The sequence below is a fragment of the Lytechinus variegatus genome, chromosome 7 (genome assembly GCF_018143015.1).
Source record: "Lytechinus variegatus isolate NC3 chromosome 7, Lvar_3.0, whole genome shotgun sequence".
NCBI classification, from domain to species: domain Eukaryota; kingdom Metazoa; phylum Echinodermata; class Echinoidea; order Temnopleuroida; family Toxopneustidae; genus Lytechinus; species Lytechinus variegatus.
The window spans coordinates 6632187-6648960 of NC_054746.1; the positions used below are offsets into that span (position 1 = coordinate 6632187).

General features: G+C 35.7%; 1 protein-coding gene across 5 annotated transcripts in view; it reads right to left on the bottom strand.

Moving 5' to 3' along the window:
* LOC121418309 (1-phosphatidylinositol 4,5-bisphosphate phosphodiesterase beta-4-like) overlaps positions 1-16774 on the bottom strand; it is a 150867-nt gene that overhangs the window by 24626 nt on the left and 109467 nt on the right. For 2 of the 5 annotated variants that reach the window (XM_041612098.1, XM_041612096.1), the window contains exons 15-21: positions 12880-12963; positions 7317-7489; positions 5858-6002; positions 5165-5249; positions 2488-2664; positions 941-1043; positions 94-258 (exon numbers count right to left, since the gene is read on the bottom strand). In XM_041612098.1, the coding sequence (XP_041468032.1) occupies positions 94-258; positions 941-1043; positions 2488-2664; positions 5165-5249; positions 5858-6002; positions 7317-7489; positions 12880-12963 (932 nt within the window). The remainder of the gene's footprint in view (positions 1-93; positions 259-940; positions 1044-2487; positions 2665-5164; positions 5250-5857; positions 6003-7316; positions 7490-12879; positions 12964-16774) is intronic. The other 3 variants (XM_041612100.1, XM_041612099.1, XM_041612097.1) reach the window with 2 other exon arrangements.

The following is a 16774-nucleotide window of genomic DNA, read 5'->3' on the forward strand; positions in this document are numbered from 1 at the left end:
AGAATCAAGGAAAGATGTCAGATCTGACAACTTGTCGGACAAAAAAGTTGATGAAATGGTCCCCTGAATACGGGCCAAGGACTGACAACTTACTTTTCTAAATACAAAAGGTTCTTCATTATAGACAGGATTGAGTCCATTATTAGGGACTGTTCTCGTCCTGTGTTCTCTCCTTATTGTGTCCGTAGGAAGACCATACATATCAACTTCGACGTACGTGCCTACTTTCTTGTCTGACAAGAACTGGCCTGATATCACCTGCGTCGGAAAGAGAGAGAAAAATCCACATCTGATGAGAATTAAATTTTTTTGCAAATTCTATGGAATATAGAAAGAGTTCTGAGTGAATGCATAGCCCCACAACATGTCCAAAATAGTTCCACTAGATCGATAATGCATGTCTTAGGAACATGGAAAAAAAAAATTCCCCAGAGAAACATAAGCAAAAAGTAGAGAAAGCAGTGACTTCCCTAACAAATGGTGGCATTTCATACCAAAGAGAATTAATTCAAAGAACAAGTTATTTTTTACTACAATAAGTGAAATAAAAAATATATTTCTTTCTAACTTCACTCTGACAAATAATAAAATTGTCAAACATCCAATTTGTGATCCAGCTTTGAAACACAAATGGCCATTAGATAATTAGTTCTAAGCTCCTTTTACACATGCCAGGAAGCATAATACAGTAGCTATTTTTGCCACGATCATTAGATGCTTTTCATGATGAATTTTATTGCTTCCATTCTTCATTCCGACTAGAACATCTTTTGCCAGTCATGAGCGTGTCAGTGAAAAAAGTAATAAAAGATACCGCAAACATTCTGATAACTCCTGCTGGTCATAAATCAACCACTTGTGTAATCCCCAATCGCAACGGGACTCCGTCAATGGCTTCATTAATGGCAATGGCTTATTAAGGGAAGAGCGGTTGACTAACCTGAACTGAGCATGTTGCCGCAATCACGCCATCCACTGGGGACTCCGAGAAGGGATCGAATGTCCTGTCCGGTCTCCTCATGAAATCCGGCTTGAGTAAATACCTGTCAAGAGAAAGCCATAAATTGAAACACGAGTGATCAGCATCATCAGAACATAGAGCCATATACTAATTCCTCACATCATTATTATTATCAGAAGGGAAAGGTTACGCTCCTTATCTTGTTTCCTATTTATCTCTTACCTTCAAAATTTGATCCATGTATCCTATATCTTTTATATTTTGTATAAAAATAACCCATAAATCTTTAAACCTTAATATGACCAAAGCCAAATCTTTTCTAATCATATCATCATCAAAATTTAACTGTTTCAAATCAACATTTGATCCATGTGCTATATGAATATTTTAGTGTAACAAACTCAAATACATGTATACAGATGAAGGGAAAGATATGATGAACTTCTGATTATTATATCCATATTTCATAGAGGTTGCCATTATCATCCTTAATTTTTAACATCTTTTTTGTCTTTTTTTTCATTTATTTCATTCATTCATTTATACATTAATTCAGTTCATTCATTCCATCCATCAATCCATCCATCCATTCACTCATTTATATGGGAAAAGTCAATGTTTAGTTGGGTTTTCAATCGATCCATCACTTCTAACTTTCTCAACGAGTCAATACTGCTCATTGCCACATTCAAGAGCTCTACAACTATAATCGATTAACATACATCAAACACATCAAATTTATTGACAGTCATCATGATCACTACCACTCTCACCTTTTATTCATCATCCCACACCCACACACTCACCCACATGTCATAATTATTATATACACTTCAATGCACTACCTCTCCTAACTTAAATTATAATCACACACATGGACCTGAGATCACACCCACACCCACTCACCACACACAAACTCCTTCCACTGAGCAACATCAACCCACACCCACAGCCATGCTTTTGTCAATATCGGAACCCGGGTGCCATGCACTGATCACATCACATCCGCAATCACCCACATCCTAACTCCTTCCAACCCACACCCACCCACTGACCCACGCATACATCTTCTCAATCATCATTATCATCACATCCCAGCTATATCCCACCAGACTTATTTATCATCACATAAACATACACACACACACCTTCACACACAAACTCACATCCTCACTTTACAGCTTCAGTGATCTGATACCCATTCATATCCTATCCCTCCTCATTCAGCACACACACTCATATGTCTCTTCTTGATCATACTAACCCACTCCCACCCTGACCCACACAAAACCCCCAAACTCTTCAAACTCATATTAATTAATCACCCACACCCACACACCTATCCACACATATCGACCCTCCAAGGAAATTTCTTTCCGTAATGACTTTCCTCTGCATTGACCTATCCAACGCATCTCTTACAACTGATTCCTCTATACCAAACACCCCAAGGGCACCATTGTCAACCCCCCTCATCTCTTCAATATCCAATACCATTCCACCCCTTGATTTCACCCTTGACTCACCCACAGCATCCGTTGTATTCAAACTTTCCCTGGTTGAGCTGCATGCCGATGTCTGGTGACTGGAAATTCAGGGCCACCATCTGACAGCCAGCATTCCAGAAGATCTGCGGCATGTAGTTGCTGGAGTCATACCTCCTACCTTGAGGGTAAATTCTACTCATCTGACGCTTATTGTAACTGAGGGTTTACACCATTAAGGAATCACATATGCCAATCAGAAATAAATTTATCCACATTTTGCTGCACTCAACCCAGGTGAGGTAAATGGGTACCGGCAGGAAGTTTCATCCTCAAAAAGCTGCGAGCACCAAATCCGGTAGACTAGCTTAGCGGGGGTAATACAGGAGCGCCTTGAGCACCTAACAAGGTGCATATTAATCCTATATTATTATTAAATTATTCAACATTAAAATCTGAAACTGACTATATTCACCTTTTTTCCACAATAAAAATGCTACATTCATGAAAATTCATTTACATCCCTACTTTTAAACACTTTCATCAACTAAATCTGAATATGAACATCAAACTGAAATTGTATTACTTGATCGACATAGCTATTGCCATATTGTAGTATTTATTCGCAACAACTGAATAAAGTCTTCTTCTTTTGATATTACACTCATATCATGATTAGTATTGTAAAGTTGCAGAATAAAGGTCATAAAATTGCTCCATTATTTTGGAAACCTCAAATTGATCAACATATAACATGTTTCCAATAAATCATTTTTATTCAAATGCCATAGAACACTACCTTAATACTATTAACCCTAAAAAGACTGGGCTATTTTGGAGGCTAGGAAAACCCTAAGATCTCGGCCGTTGGTCGTCCGATCGCAACCAAATTTGGCACACACATCCTTTGTCATGTCCTCTAAAAGAAAACATAGTCAAAATACTGATATTTATTGTATTTTTTAATATATGCATAATTAATTATGCGAATATGCAAATTTTTATCAAAAAATTGAATTTTTCATACTTTGGTACCTATTGCGGTCCATAAATTCCCGTTTCAAGGTTTTCAGCTGTAAGAAGAGGTTGTTTATCATGGAATTGTGTTATTTCGTGCTTGAATTATTAGATATGCTTATGCAAATTAGTAATTACTAAATATGCAAATAAGTACTCTGCACGCGTTATGTAGAGAAATACAACATTTGGCATGTTTTATTGCATTACACTCTCTTGCAATGAGCCAAAGCAATCTTGGAAGATAAACAAGTGATGTGTTACATGTACACTAGCTGGTGAAAACAAAGCATAAGAGATATCACATAATTTATGCAAATTATATTCATAATTAATTATGTGAATATGCAAATTTTTATCAAAAAAACTTTAGGACATTAGATATTGCATATTGCAAATTCTTGAGTATTCTAGATATATTTTGGGTTTGTGTAATATATAACTTATTCAATATCAATTATAGCATAATCAACTAAAGTGTGACATTACTTGTCTATTCAGTGTTTCCTGCACCCAAGAATATAGTTGTGCAAGCGATTCTGGTATTTTGCACTACTTTTCTTATGTTTTTCTTTGATTTTAATTTCTTATGTATTTCTTTATTTTGCATTTCTTATGTATTTCTTTATTTTTTTGCAATGTTTTTCATTACTTTCATATCCTAGAACTGCTACTTGAATTCACAAGTGACATAATATAGAAAGAAACAAATAAAAATGTAGTTAGAAAACAATGTGTATAACATTCATTCAAATACCATACACTTTACACACAAACGAATACAAATTTCAATTTCTTACGTGACATGTGATACGAAAATGTTACGTAACTCCGCAACCGCGGCATGGGGGTATACAAATTTGGTATCAAAAGTTGCGCAAAACTCAAGAGAAAAAAGTCATGAAATGGCGGCGCAAACGCTTCATGCGCAAAAAAGTTATCGCGATTTATGTACAGGGGGGGGCCTAAAAGGCCCCCCCCCCCAGTCTTTTTAGGGGAATGATCAAGTTAGGAAATTATGAAGTTATCATGAAAAGAAATAATTTGCAAAGAATTTACCATTATATTATTAGCATCAATGTACATGGGTTCGTGAATTTTATTTCATTGAATAATATGACAGACCACACACCCACATGATTTTGAAGAATACAAGTTAAAGGGATGGTCCGGGCTGAAAGTATTTATATCTTTTAAAGTTTAGCAATATTTTGTGAAAACAGCCATCATGAATATTCATTAGGTGGGCTGATGATGTCATATCCCCACTTTCCATTTTCTCATGTTATCACATAAAATTCATTTTTTTTTCATTATTTCATAATTGTGTGAATAATATGTCTCCCATATAATGAAGTTGCAGCAATGAATATCTAATGCACTTAATAAGTTGTCAATCAAATTTTTCTAGTTCTTGGGAGGAAAAAAATTTGAATAAACCTAATTTCATATAATAAAATACAAAAGAACAAGTGGGAATGTGACATCATCAGCCCACCTAAAGAATATTCATGATGACTGTTTTTACAAAATATTGCTAAATTTTAAAATTCAATAACTTTGTTACTTGTTATTCGATTTTGATGAAATTTTCAGCATTTTGCTCAGCGAATTCTACTCTATTAAGGTTTAAATACTTTCAGCCCGGACCATCCCTTTGAATGCAACATATGTTTATAGGCATGAATGTGAATAAGGATACTTGACGAATTCAATACACTGTGTTTTGATGTATCCTAAGCCAACAGACTCATTGAATGATGACATGTTGAAGTGAAGATTTCTCTCTGAAAGAAAATTAAGGAGAAGATAGATTAATCAAACCATTAATTCACACTCTTAAGATGTCTTAATATGATAATTTTCCTTCAGAAGTAACCCCAAAAGCAATGACCAAAACATGTCCATGATAAGATTTATTTCCAATTCGTCTCAAGCCAATTCGTCCAATTGCCAACTTGTCTACTACCATTTGGTCTATCACCACTTCGTCTACTCACCACATGGTCTACGTTCATTTAGTCTAATGCCATTCCGTCTAATAACCAGTTGGTCCAATAGCCATTAATCCATATACCATTTGGTCTAATGTAACTAAAGTGTACTACTACTTCTACTACTACTACTACTACTACCACCACCACCACCACCACTAATGCTACCACTTCCACCACAGCCACCACCACCACAACCACCACCACTACTACTACAACCACCACCACCACTAATGCTACTACTACTACTAGCAGTATAGAAGTAGTACTAGCACTACTATTGCTATCACTGCCATCATCATCTTTATCATCACCACCACCATCATCATCATCACTTACACTGCAATTTTAACTACTATCATCATCATTATCATCATCTATTATAATGTCTTGTATTTTACCTTCAGCAACATCAAATCCCTGGAATTTGACAGGTTGTGCATAGTTGACGAGTCGTGAGAGACAGGCGTGGATGTTGGTCGTGGCTCCGGTATACCGGTACTGGGCTACCACTGCTGCTTCATCTTCTTGTGATAACAGCTCCCCCTGTCAAAACAATCAATTTGAATTGAAAAATATAAATATATTGTGGGGTTTCTAAAAATAATACAAGTCAATTGGATAATAAATGTCCAAGGGAATAAGCTCAACCACGCATCAAACAGAACAACAAATGGAGATATTAAGAGGAACTTAACTCAGGATACACGGGAACAAAATAGAACTGAACTCAATTTAGTCTGGTAGTGCACTGTTTTATTAAGATGGCTTCTTTGCTTCAGTAAAACTTAAATCATATTACAGAATTAACATGTATTCAAATTCAGTAACATCAACCAATCAATGTCTAATAAATGTCAAAATAACAGTCCCACAATATCATTTCTGTTTCAGAGCAAATAAAATACAAACATAACACAACAAGTACCAATTTGTTCAGTATCAAATTCTTGAAAAAGAAGGAAGGATTGTCAATATTGTATGCAATATTCAGAAAATATTCTCATTACATTAATGCAAGGAATCTAGCTATTACTCTTATGATCTTAATTCTATGTGGTACTCCACGCATAAATTATTACCAGGTATCAATTTCCCAAGCCGGCCTAGGTAGATTTTTTTCGAGATGTACGACACCGTACTCACTACCTTCCTAAAACTAGTTTACTGGAAACTAGTTTAGTGGAAACTGGTTTAACGTGTAGTGAGAACGGTCAAAGCAATCTTCCAAACCGGTTCAAAAATCCACCTTGCGATGTAGTTTTCAAGATCACTTTGCCTCGTTAAACTGGTTTTAGTGTGAGGACACAACCGTTCTTCAGGTAGCGATCTTCGCACATTTCGAGCACGCTACTCCACACGACAGGTGTAGAATGCCTACGCTGCAGTTTCAAATTTCGTGCGAAACATGCCACCCCACTGAGAGCATTTCCATAGCAACAAGATGGCTTTATGTCAAGAGATTTTGAAAACCACGTGTGGTCAAGTGAGACGCTAGCAGAGCGATCTTCCAAACTGGTTTCCTGAATCGGTTACCAGTAAATTAGTTTTAGAAAGCGTAATAAGAACAGCCTCTAAGTGTAATAATGAAACTTGCAAAATTCACCTCTCCATAAGGAGAACACTTGACGGAAAAGTCTTAGCAATTTTTAAGACCAGACTAATGCCAAACATGTGTTTATATATATCATTAGTTTGATTGATTTCTCCTTCGTTGTACAGAATTCTATGGTCCTAAACCCCTGTTACATCTAGTAAATTGCTCACCCCGGGCTGACCAAAGATTTTTCTAGATGCAACAGGGGTCTAAGGCAAAGTTTCCTGTATTTGTATACTGTATATATATATATATAAACATACCTTCTTGGCATTCATCTTGACACTCATGTTGTGTTTGAGTTTGATCTCATCCTCGGCTGCTATGCTGCTCCCACTTATACTTCCGATGGAGTCTTTGGATGGAAACTTGAACTCCGGGTGCGCGTCCGTATTGCCTGGTGGGGAAACAGCACCATCACTGTACCCTTGAGTGGCTAAGGCAAATTGAGGCAGAGATGGGGGGAGGGTATGGCGTGCGTGAGGATGTGTGTCATATGTGTGTATACATATGTGTTTTTTTTTTTGTGTGTGTGTGTGAATGATCGCATAGGTAAGGTGAAAGGTACAAAGATGGAGAGAAGAGGTGATAGATGGTGATGGTAAGAAAGGAAGAGGAGGAAAAGGAAAGGGTCATGATATGACAATCATTTCAACAATGCAAGATGGATCATGGTTACATAACAAGATTTGATGAAGTGATGACATGGATGGATGGATGAATGAAGAGAGTAACCGCAAGAAGGACGATAGTGAGAGTGGATGAGCGGGATAATATTACAGAGAAGAAATGTGTAGAATACGGAGGCATTGAACGATCCCAGAAGAAATGAAAAATAGAGGATGGAAGCGGGATAAATGATTACGAGAGAAGCAAAGTGTCCGTGGAGGTGGAGTTATAGTGAAGGTAATGATGGAAGGTGGAAAGTAAAAGCAAAGCAAGCACAGTGTCAAGGAATAAGACACACACAAGATGACCCACGTCAGCATAAGGAATGAAACACAAAAAGGTGTTAATGAAGAGAGAAGGTTCCCAACAGAAATTCCACATGGCACGAGGAGGGGCAGGGAGAAGAAAAGATGAAAATGTTCATGATAGTGTATTAGAGAAACATGACCATGCATCACATGACATGTAAAAAAAAAAGATACACACATAATCAAACCAATTAGTGCGTTAAAAGTAGAACACAAAGCATACACAGTCATCATTTCATATGAGAATGTACATCAGCGCACACACACGCACACACACACACACACACATGGGAATGAGTTAGATAAGAAAGAGAGGAAGATAAATTTTTTGTCAAGGATGGATGAGAAATGAGAGAGTGAGAGAAGAGACAAAACAAAATTAATCGACATGCATAAAACAAAATCAAATAAATCTGGAACAACTATTGAATGATTTATTTTACACAAAACAGGGTCAAACAAGTCTCACTGGTCTTCTGCAAATAAAAAAAAACAAAAACAACACTTGAGATGCAAAGCCTTTATATGGTACAATGCATTATGTGCAAGCTGCAATATATTTATATTCAATAACTCTTTTGTTGTTGTTTTTTTACTCATTTTTAGATATAAGACCTTTTCCCAGATTGTAATTTGCTTTGCCATCATCGATGAAAACGTAGACAATATATATTAATGATTAAATAATCAATACTTCTTGCATTAATTTAAATGTGAGAATTTAATCCATATCTTCATAAATCTAACAAAAAAACATTCAATGTTATAACCCTAAGAGGCAAGAAGCATACAGTACTGACATAGCAAAAATCATTACTAGAATTAATATGGTTTTACTGGCTTAGATAACATTTAAATAAATCATTGTTTACAACTGCAGTGAAAGGAAAATTTGCAATTATCAACTTGACCGTAAGGGGAAAAAATGATTATACAAAATCATTGGCTTGCTTCCTGTGAGAATTAAGAAGTATGTTAAAATAGAACGTTAACCTAGCATCACAATAATAAAAGTTGAAAAAGATGGATTTTCTGTAGTGATCACAGTCATGCGATTTTCTCTTTGCTGTCATGCACTTAAAAAAGGACAGGAATATGGCATCATCAAGCACAGCTATTGAGGCTACTATATGAGCTGACTAAAAAAGATTCAACATGCAGACTCAACTGACGACGGTGGCAGTATGGGTGGTGGGGGGGAGTGGTCGTCTTCTTGGCTAGAGGGTTCACAGGTGTGGTTACAGGGGCATGATGGGATGAGGTCAAAGGTCATAGGTAGGGTCATGTGTGTATACGCATGTGAGGGGTGTGTCTGTGTGATCGTGTGAGTGTTCATGTGAGTTTAAGTTTAAGTACACATACAAGGTTGTAGCATTAAGCATGGATGTCCCAAGAAGTCCTGTTATTTGCCTTGCCACAAAAGGTTACGTCATCTTAACATTTCCTCAAATAATTTCCCCAAATCATCAAGGTTTGATAAAATGATATGAATTACAATTCAGCGAAAATGTGATAATTCATTGATATATACAATACCAAGCATTTGCATCTCAGTATCTTAAGAAAACTGAAGGTGCTGCCAAAGTCACATTCCTTATTTTATTGAAATTCAGTCCATAGAGGTGAAATAAGAAATAAAACAAAATAAATGTATCAGATTCACAGTCATTCTAATTATTCCATCATTACCTTCATCCTTCATATTGTTCAAGCATAAGCCTTTTCTTTATCGATTGCAATTTTGTAGTTAGGAGATTATAATCGCTTCCTACACAATTATAAAACTCTACAGTTTTGATTGATTTCTTCAAAATAAACCATAAAAGGGACAAAATAGAGCTCAATAAAAATTTCCTAAAGGAATCTGAAGTCAAGTTAGCTTTGGCAAGTGATCCGATATCCTAGCCGTAGTCTTACTTATGGTTGTCACGGTTCCTTGTGGTTATAATATGTAGGAAAATATCAGTCTTCTTGTACGGTGGAAGTAGTCGAACATGTTGAATAAGTTCAAACAATACTGAGATTATGCTTCTAAACCTAAGAAAAACAACTTGAAGTCCATATACTTTATAAATGATGTTTGATGACCATGCATAAGATAGGAAGAGAAGTTAGACATCAGATTATTAAGAAAATGTAGTTGGCATAATGGTAAAGATCTTGTTTCTTCTTGTTGGCTGAGAGACAGCATACTGCAAGAGGTTTAAAAGCATTTTTTTTTCAGTTCACATGGTAAATATGATCAAAATACTTCCAATAAAGAAGAGAGTGAAATGAATGATCTAACAGTAGAACCAGAGTGCCTTGGGAAAGTTTGGTGTAAAGTAAAGAGTGATCCGTTCGAGAAGAAACGAATAACAGAAATAGGAATTGAAGTATTCAACAAATTTCATTCATTGTGAAAAAGGCAATAAATAGACCACTTTGAATACATGCATACACAGATCTGTCGCTTTTTATACATGGCACACAAACTGCCAATGAAGTAAAAACCTGAAAAAGCAAGTTAGAAATGAAACAAAAATGCGAAAGCACAAATTACAAGCAAGCAGGTAGTTGTTAGTCAAAGCAGTATTATAAAAAAGCAAACTTAAATTTGGCATAGAATTAGGAAGACAAATCAAGCACATCACTGATACAGATAGGGGATACTAACTACAAATAAGAACATTGATATATAGACGAGGTTACTAACATAGCCAAGTATTGAGACCCCTTTTCCGCGGTTTCTCAGAACCTACTAATGATCGCAGTTCAAACCTGAAAGTCGGTTGTGGCATCTAGCCTGAATTATTTCATACTATAATACATGCTGCTATGTCAGGCCAGCTTCTGGTTAGATTTAGAACAATGACTATGTTAGTAAAGAAGTCTATTGACAAACACAAGTGAAATTAAAGGCATGCAGGATATCAAAGGTGAGTCTCTTGCTCTCTGCTCCTCATCAATCATCATCCAAGTGACATTTCATCATCAAAATGCATGTAAAAGAAATCACATCACACCAGCTTTATTTAGAAAAAGAAGCTGAGACAAATTGCTTTCTCTGTGTTAATTTCACTATCAACTTCTATGCACTGTTTTAGATTGCCAGTCTACTCAAAGCCACACATTCTGCATGACAGTAACTTTGTTAATCACAAAACCTACTTAAAAATTCATTTTAAAACATCTTCACAAATATACACACAAAAATGCGAGAATATCAACAGATAAGTGTATTTCATTGTTCTCGGGTAGCAACATAGTAAAATACATTTACAGTAAATTGGACTATGTTACCCATACATTCAAACTATGTATACAATCAAGAAATGCATCAGCTAATGGCAGAGTATGCTGAAATTATAACTCAAATTTGTTAACGCAATTTACCATTGCTAATGACTCTTAATTTTCATCATTTAAACATTCTCTGGTCTCAGCTAAATTGGCATAGACACGAATAAGCGTCCACTTCAGGCCCGGTCTAATACAAAGAGTTGCGATCGATCCAATCAACCACAACTATGAAAAGACAGCAACGTCAACATCTAAATTCATGTTCGTTAAAAATATTTTCAAGATATCATTTACATTTATACATTCATTTGTTTTCTTTAAAATTCAGTGTGCTTTTCTTTGTTTACAAAGGACATTGTACATACTTCCTGTAGAAAAATTGAGACATTGATGGATTTCCAAATAGTTGAGGTCGATCGGATCAATTGTAACCCTTTGTAAGACGGGGCCCTGGTTGTCAAAAAATAAAACTGGTGTGACATTGCTTTCCTTTTACATTACAATTTTGATACTTGCCTTAACTGTTTAATGTACGGTACTCATTTAAATATTTGATTGATGAGTGATATGCAATGATAATGTCTAGTAATTAAATGTTGTTTATGTATTCAAATACTGTCTATTATCTAGCATGATGAGAGTTAGAATGTGGTCTGCTAGTGGGATGAGGTACTTTGTAAAAAAGTTTGAGCAGCGTCTTCCCTACAGGAATCCCTCAGGCAGCTCTTCATCACCAATCATCCCATTTAATCACAGACAGATAATGGTTTACTTTAAAAAGGCATAGAACTTTTATTGTAGGATTCCTGTACACAGATGTGGCACAAACTTTTATATTTCTAACAGGTTTGTTTATAAATATAACATAGTTGAAGAAAGTTGCAAAAAGACAGATGAACAAGTGTTTATAATTGATATGAATTGTGTTAAAAGTGAAATTGCAAGAGTCGGACGTTCCCCTCTAGTTTGTCCAATAAATCTCCCATAATACTCAAATCTGAATATCTCAGAAGAAATTACATTGATTCCTTGTCATGAAATTTAAATAGTATTGTCATCCATTTCCAATAATAAACAAGAATTATTATGTCCTGACCCCTCAGCAAGTATAAATTACTTCATATCAATACCCTATTTTTGATCAAGTACTTTCAATGAAATGGATCATTACAATTTTTTTAATAAAGTGAAAACCTTTCTTCCTCATATATATTCGTGTTTAAGGGTGATCCATGTAAAAAAAAATTCTCCAAAATGAAATGAATTTGAAATAGTATGTACATGATATGAGATACAGATTTGAGAAGAAAAACGTGTCTGAAATTCTCATGAGAATAACCCTTCCCCTAACAGCAGAAAGATAAAGAACTTCAGAAGGTTTGGTAAATAATGAAATTTGAAACCAAAATATACCAAGATTGTATAACAGCCAACCAAATAGACACAGAGAGTCCCACAGGATATTGTTTATAAAAAAATTTCAATTATTTTTTTTGTTTATTCTTTTGGGGGCCGGGGGGGGGGGGGGGGCTGGTGAAATATAAAGTTATGAAATGAGTTGCTGTACCAGGAGGCAGGATGGCTTTCCTGAGCCGATGGGCAGCAACAACTTGGGGTGGAGGCATGTCGTCACTGTCTTCTGATTCACTCTCTATAAAAGATGCAATTATTCAACATTTAGAGCTCTCAAAGGCCCATATTCTGAAAACAGGTTTTAAATCAAACTCTGGACCCCGTAACACAAAGGTTAGCGATTGATCGTAGGCTCGATTATTACTATTATCGTAGTCAATGTAATCGATCATAGAAAAATGTGATACGATCATAGAAAAATGTGATACGATCATTGCTGAGGTTTGTGATATGGGTTCCTGGCCTAGGGTTGTGGTTCAACTATGGAGAGCCAACTGTGACATAAATTCCTATCAACACTGGTTCTAATTTATCAGCCCATTTTCCACCCCCACAAGTTAGAACGGTCTGGGAATGATTACTAAAATGGCTTTCTTCACCTTCAAAGCAAGTGGGAAGAGCACAGTAGACCCAAGAAATAATACAATAAAAAAAAATACAATAAAATATGAAAGGCTGACACATTTGGCTTCCCATAATTTTAGGACAGAGTTAGACCATGGCTGAAGTTAAATTGGTATTCAGAATACGGACTTTGGTCTCCAATAGATTTTATAATGAAAAAAAATAACAATAAGACGAGACATATATTGTATAAATCAAAGTGCTTGTATTGAGAGCAAATGTAAAAAATCCGAGGGTGACAACAATTCTACTTATTATCAAATTATCAAATCCCTGACACATCCAATGATACGTTTATCAGAGCCTTAACTTCTTGCATACAAACACAAAAACGAACCTGAAATACTGTGATTTTTATGGGTAGTACTATGGTCGAATGACAGGTAAAATTGCTCAATATGGCTACAATGAATAAAATGTAGTGTGGTGCATTACAAATCACAGTTATTATTAATATCATAACTTTCTTTTTTTTTCATTAAATCGGAGGGTACATGAAGATAATTACCATTTATATTTCTCAACATTCCTTATGACCAATAAAATAAAGACCTAAATAGAAGAACATTAAGTAATTATGTAATATCATAGGGGAGATATACCCCCCCTCCCCCTCCATCTATTCTTTCTAATAGATATGGATTCCCAGTTTATGCGCCTACATTACGTACAACCAACAGGCCATTGCATAAAAAAGAAGAATATATAAACCAATGGCAGAAGATGAGAGAGTGACTATCAAGTAACATATAACATACCACTTACATCATTTACTGCAATGGTCAATCAACCCTCTATAACCTTAAGCCGCAGGAGACAAGCCTGCATATATATATGTGGTCTGGAGTCTTTGGAAAACACGTGTTATAGAAAAACTATTCAGCCTCCAACCTAAAAATACCTAAAGCTTTCAAAACTTATTCACTGGCTAACCCACAACCAGTTTACTCTCAAATTTATCCAAAATGCTTTGCAGAAGTCAGGAGATATTACATGTACATGTCTTTTTTTAAACAATATTGATTCTCCTTCCTCCAGTGTTACAAATTTAATAATTTATCAGCCCATAATTCATTTCATATATTCCTTTTCATTTCCTTTTTTGTATGGGATACGGGGGGGGGGGGGGTGTAGGCAGGCTGACAGATGTGCCAATCAGTATTTGGGTGGAAATGACTGAAAGGGTCATTTTTTCAAATAATTTTTTCTCTCCTTTTGTTTCTTCTTTATTCTATTTGTTTTTCTTTTTTTATGATCATTTAAAAAGTTACAGTAGAGCAAGAGTCCTAACTAAGACAAGATGCAGTCACTCATATTAATACAAAAATCAAATTACCCATCAGAGGGCATTGTAAGTGGTTTCCGACCAGAAATTAATAACTTTCTATGAGTGCTTACTTTTCAGGCTTTTAATGACAATCGAGGGTTGATTGACGGCAGGAAGCTATCAAATATACAATAGTCCATTCAACAATCATTCAAAAAAAAAATAATTGATCACTGTAGCAAGACATCACCATGCAACAATTACCAGGGCCCAGCAACACAAAGGTTTGTGATTAATCGCTAAAATTGACAGAACAATTCTGATTGGTTCCTAGTGAGCCTACCAAGCACAATGCACATGCAACACTTATCTGGATAGGCTGTTTCATTTAGCAATTAATCGTTAACCTTTGTGTTATAGGGCCCAGTCTTAACATCATTTTGTGTATGAAAGCTAAATACAGCATGTTAAGAACTTCTTAAAGATATTTGTACCTTGTAGGGATTGGAAGATTACCTGTGATTCATTTGTTTTATATTTAGGACTAACCATGCACTCTATCGGTTGAGGGGCTGGTTTCATTCGATTATGGATACTTCCATGGCAACTTCTACTGAAACATGGCTTAGTTAACAGCCAATCAAAACTGAGTTTTCAATATTTCTGTTGGAAATGGGGCCCGGGTTTAAAAGTAATAGCTTCTTTAGATGTAATTCTTAAATTGATAAATATCACATTGATCACTCATCATTTTCACTCAGACACATGCCTTCAATCATTAACTTTAAGTGCGGACAAATTCACAATGAGATACTCTGTATCTCTGTACCATACATACATGCTCTATGAATATATCAATAATACAACACCAAGCCGACTCATTTTTTTTCATAATGTGCAGTAAAAAATAATAATCACTTCGTATTTGAATTAATCCAATATGAAATATCATAATGGATTATTTCAAATACGAAGTAATAAAAAAATAGTCACTTCGTATTTGAATTAATCCATTATGATATTTCATTTTTGTCAACATACTGTCTCAAAAGCATCATTGTAAATTATTAAAGGTGGAACTACTATCAAATGCACCAGCAGCATAATAATGCTTTTAAGTACAGGAAAGTTTATAAAGTGAAAGCAAAGATTTCGCATTACAGGTTGTCCATTCTTTGATCTTACTTTTTGACACCGATCTCGTCAGAAGTCAGGTGATAAAAATATTACATCGAATAAAGCCTGTTTCTCTAGGCACACCAAACATTGTCGTGTTGTTGTCTACATTCAACACTCAGCATGAAGGAGTGCGTTTTATGGTGGGGTTCGTTAACTTTTGAACACAACTGTAGTTATATTTATTGTTTACTACATGTCTACAACTGATGATAACCTACCCAAAATGCATTGCACCAAATAAACTATGGTGTTGCTGAATGTCACTGCGAATGACTGAAGCCATTCTATCAATTATACTTCTTGGAATGAGAACACAAAATTACAGGAGAGAATACTCTGAGACTATGCTCTGCAAAACCAGGGCTCCATACTAACCCCTTTTTTCTACTGGTCCGACCTGAACACGTTGGACCAGTAGATACCCAGTTATTCCATTCTTTACTGGTCTGCCTAAAATTCACTGGTCCCCAAAAGTACTGAAAAACGTTAAAATAGACGATAGTTTGCATATTGCCGACCCACGGCGTATTTGCATATACCCCCGGCTTATTTGCATAACTCCTGACCAATCACACAACGGATCAGTGCCCACCTATTGTTCTCGCGTTTGTGCGTACGGTCTTGGAGATTAGTATAAATAGAGTACGATATCGGACAATCTTTGTCACTTGATAAAGAGTTGCAGCGGCACTCGAAAGCTCGTGAACTTGTAAGCTAGTGAACACTTTTTGCGAGAGTGATCACGAATTTCCTAGAAAGCCAGTGAACACTTTTTGCGAGAGTGATCACGAATTTCCTTGTTGACCATAGTAGATTGCGAGACAAATGAATACCCTCTAGCGATTATTTCAATCCGCAATAATGAACCTATTTAGTATTATTAGACGATAGTTTGTTTCGCTGTCTTTTAATGTTTATTGTAAACCCACTCCCCCCCAAATAAAAATCCAAACTTTGCACACAAATGTAATTCATCGTA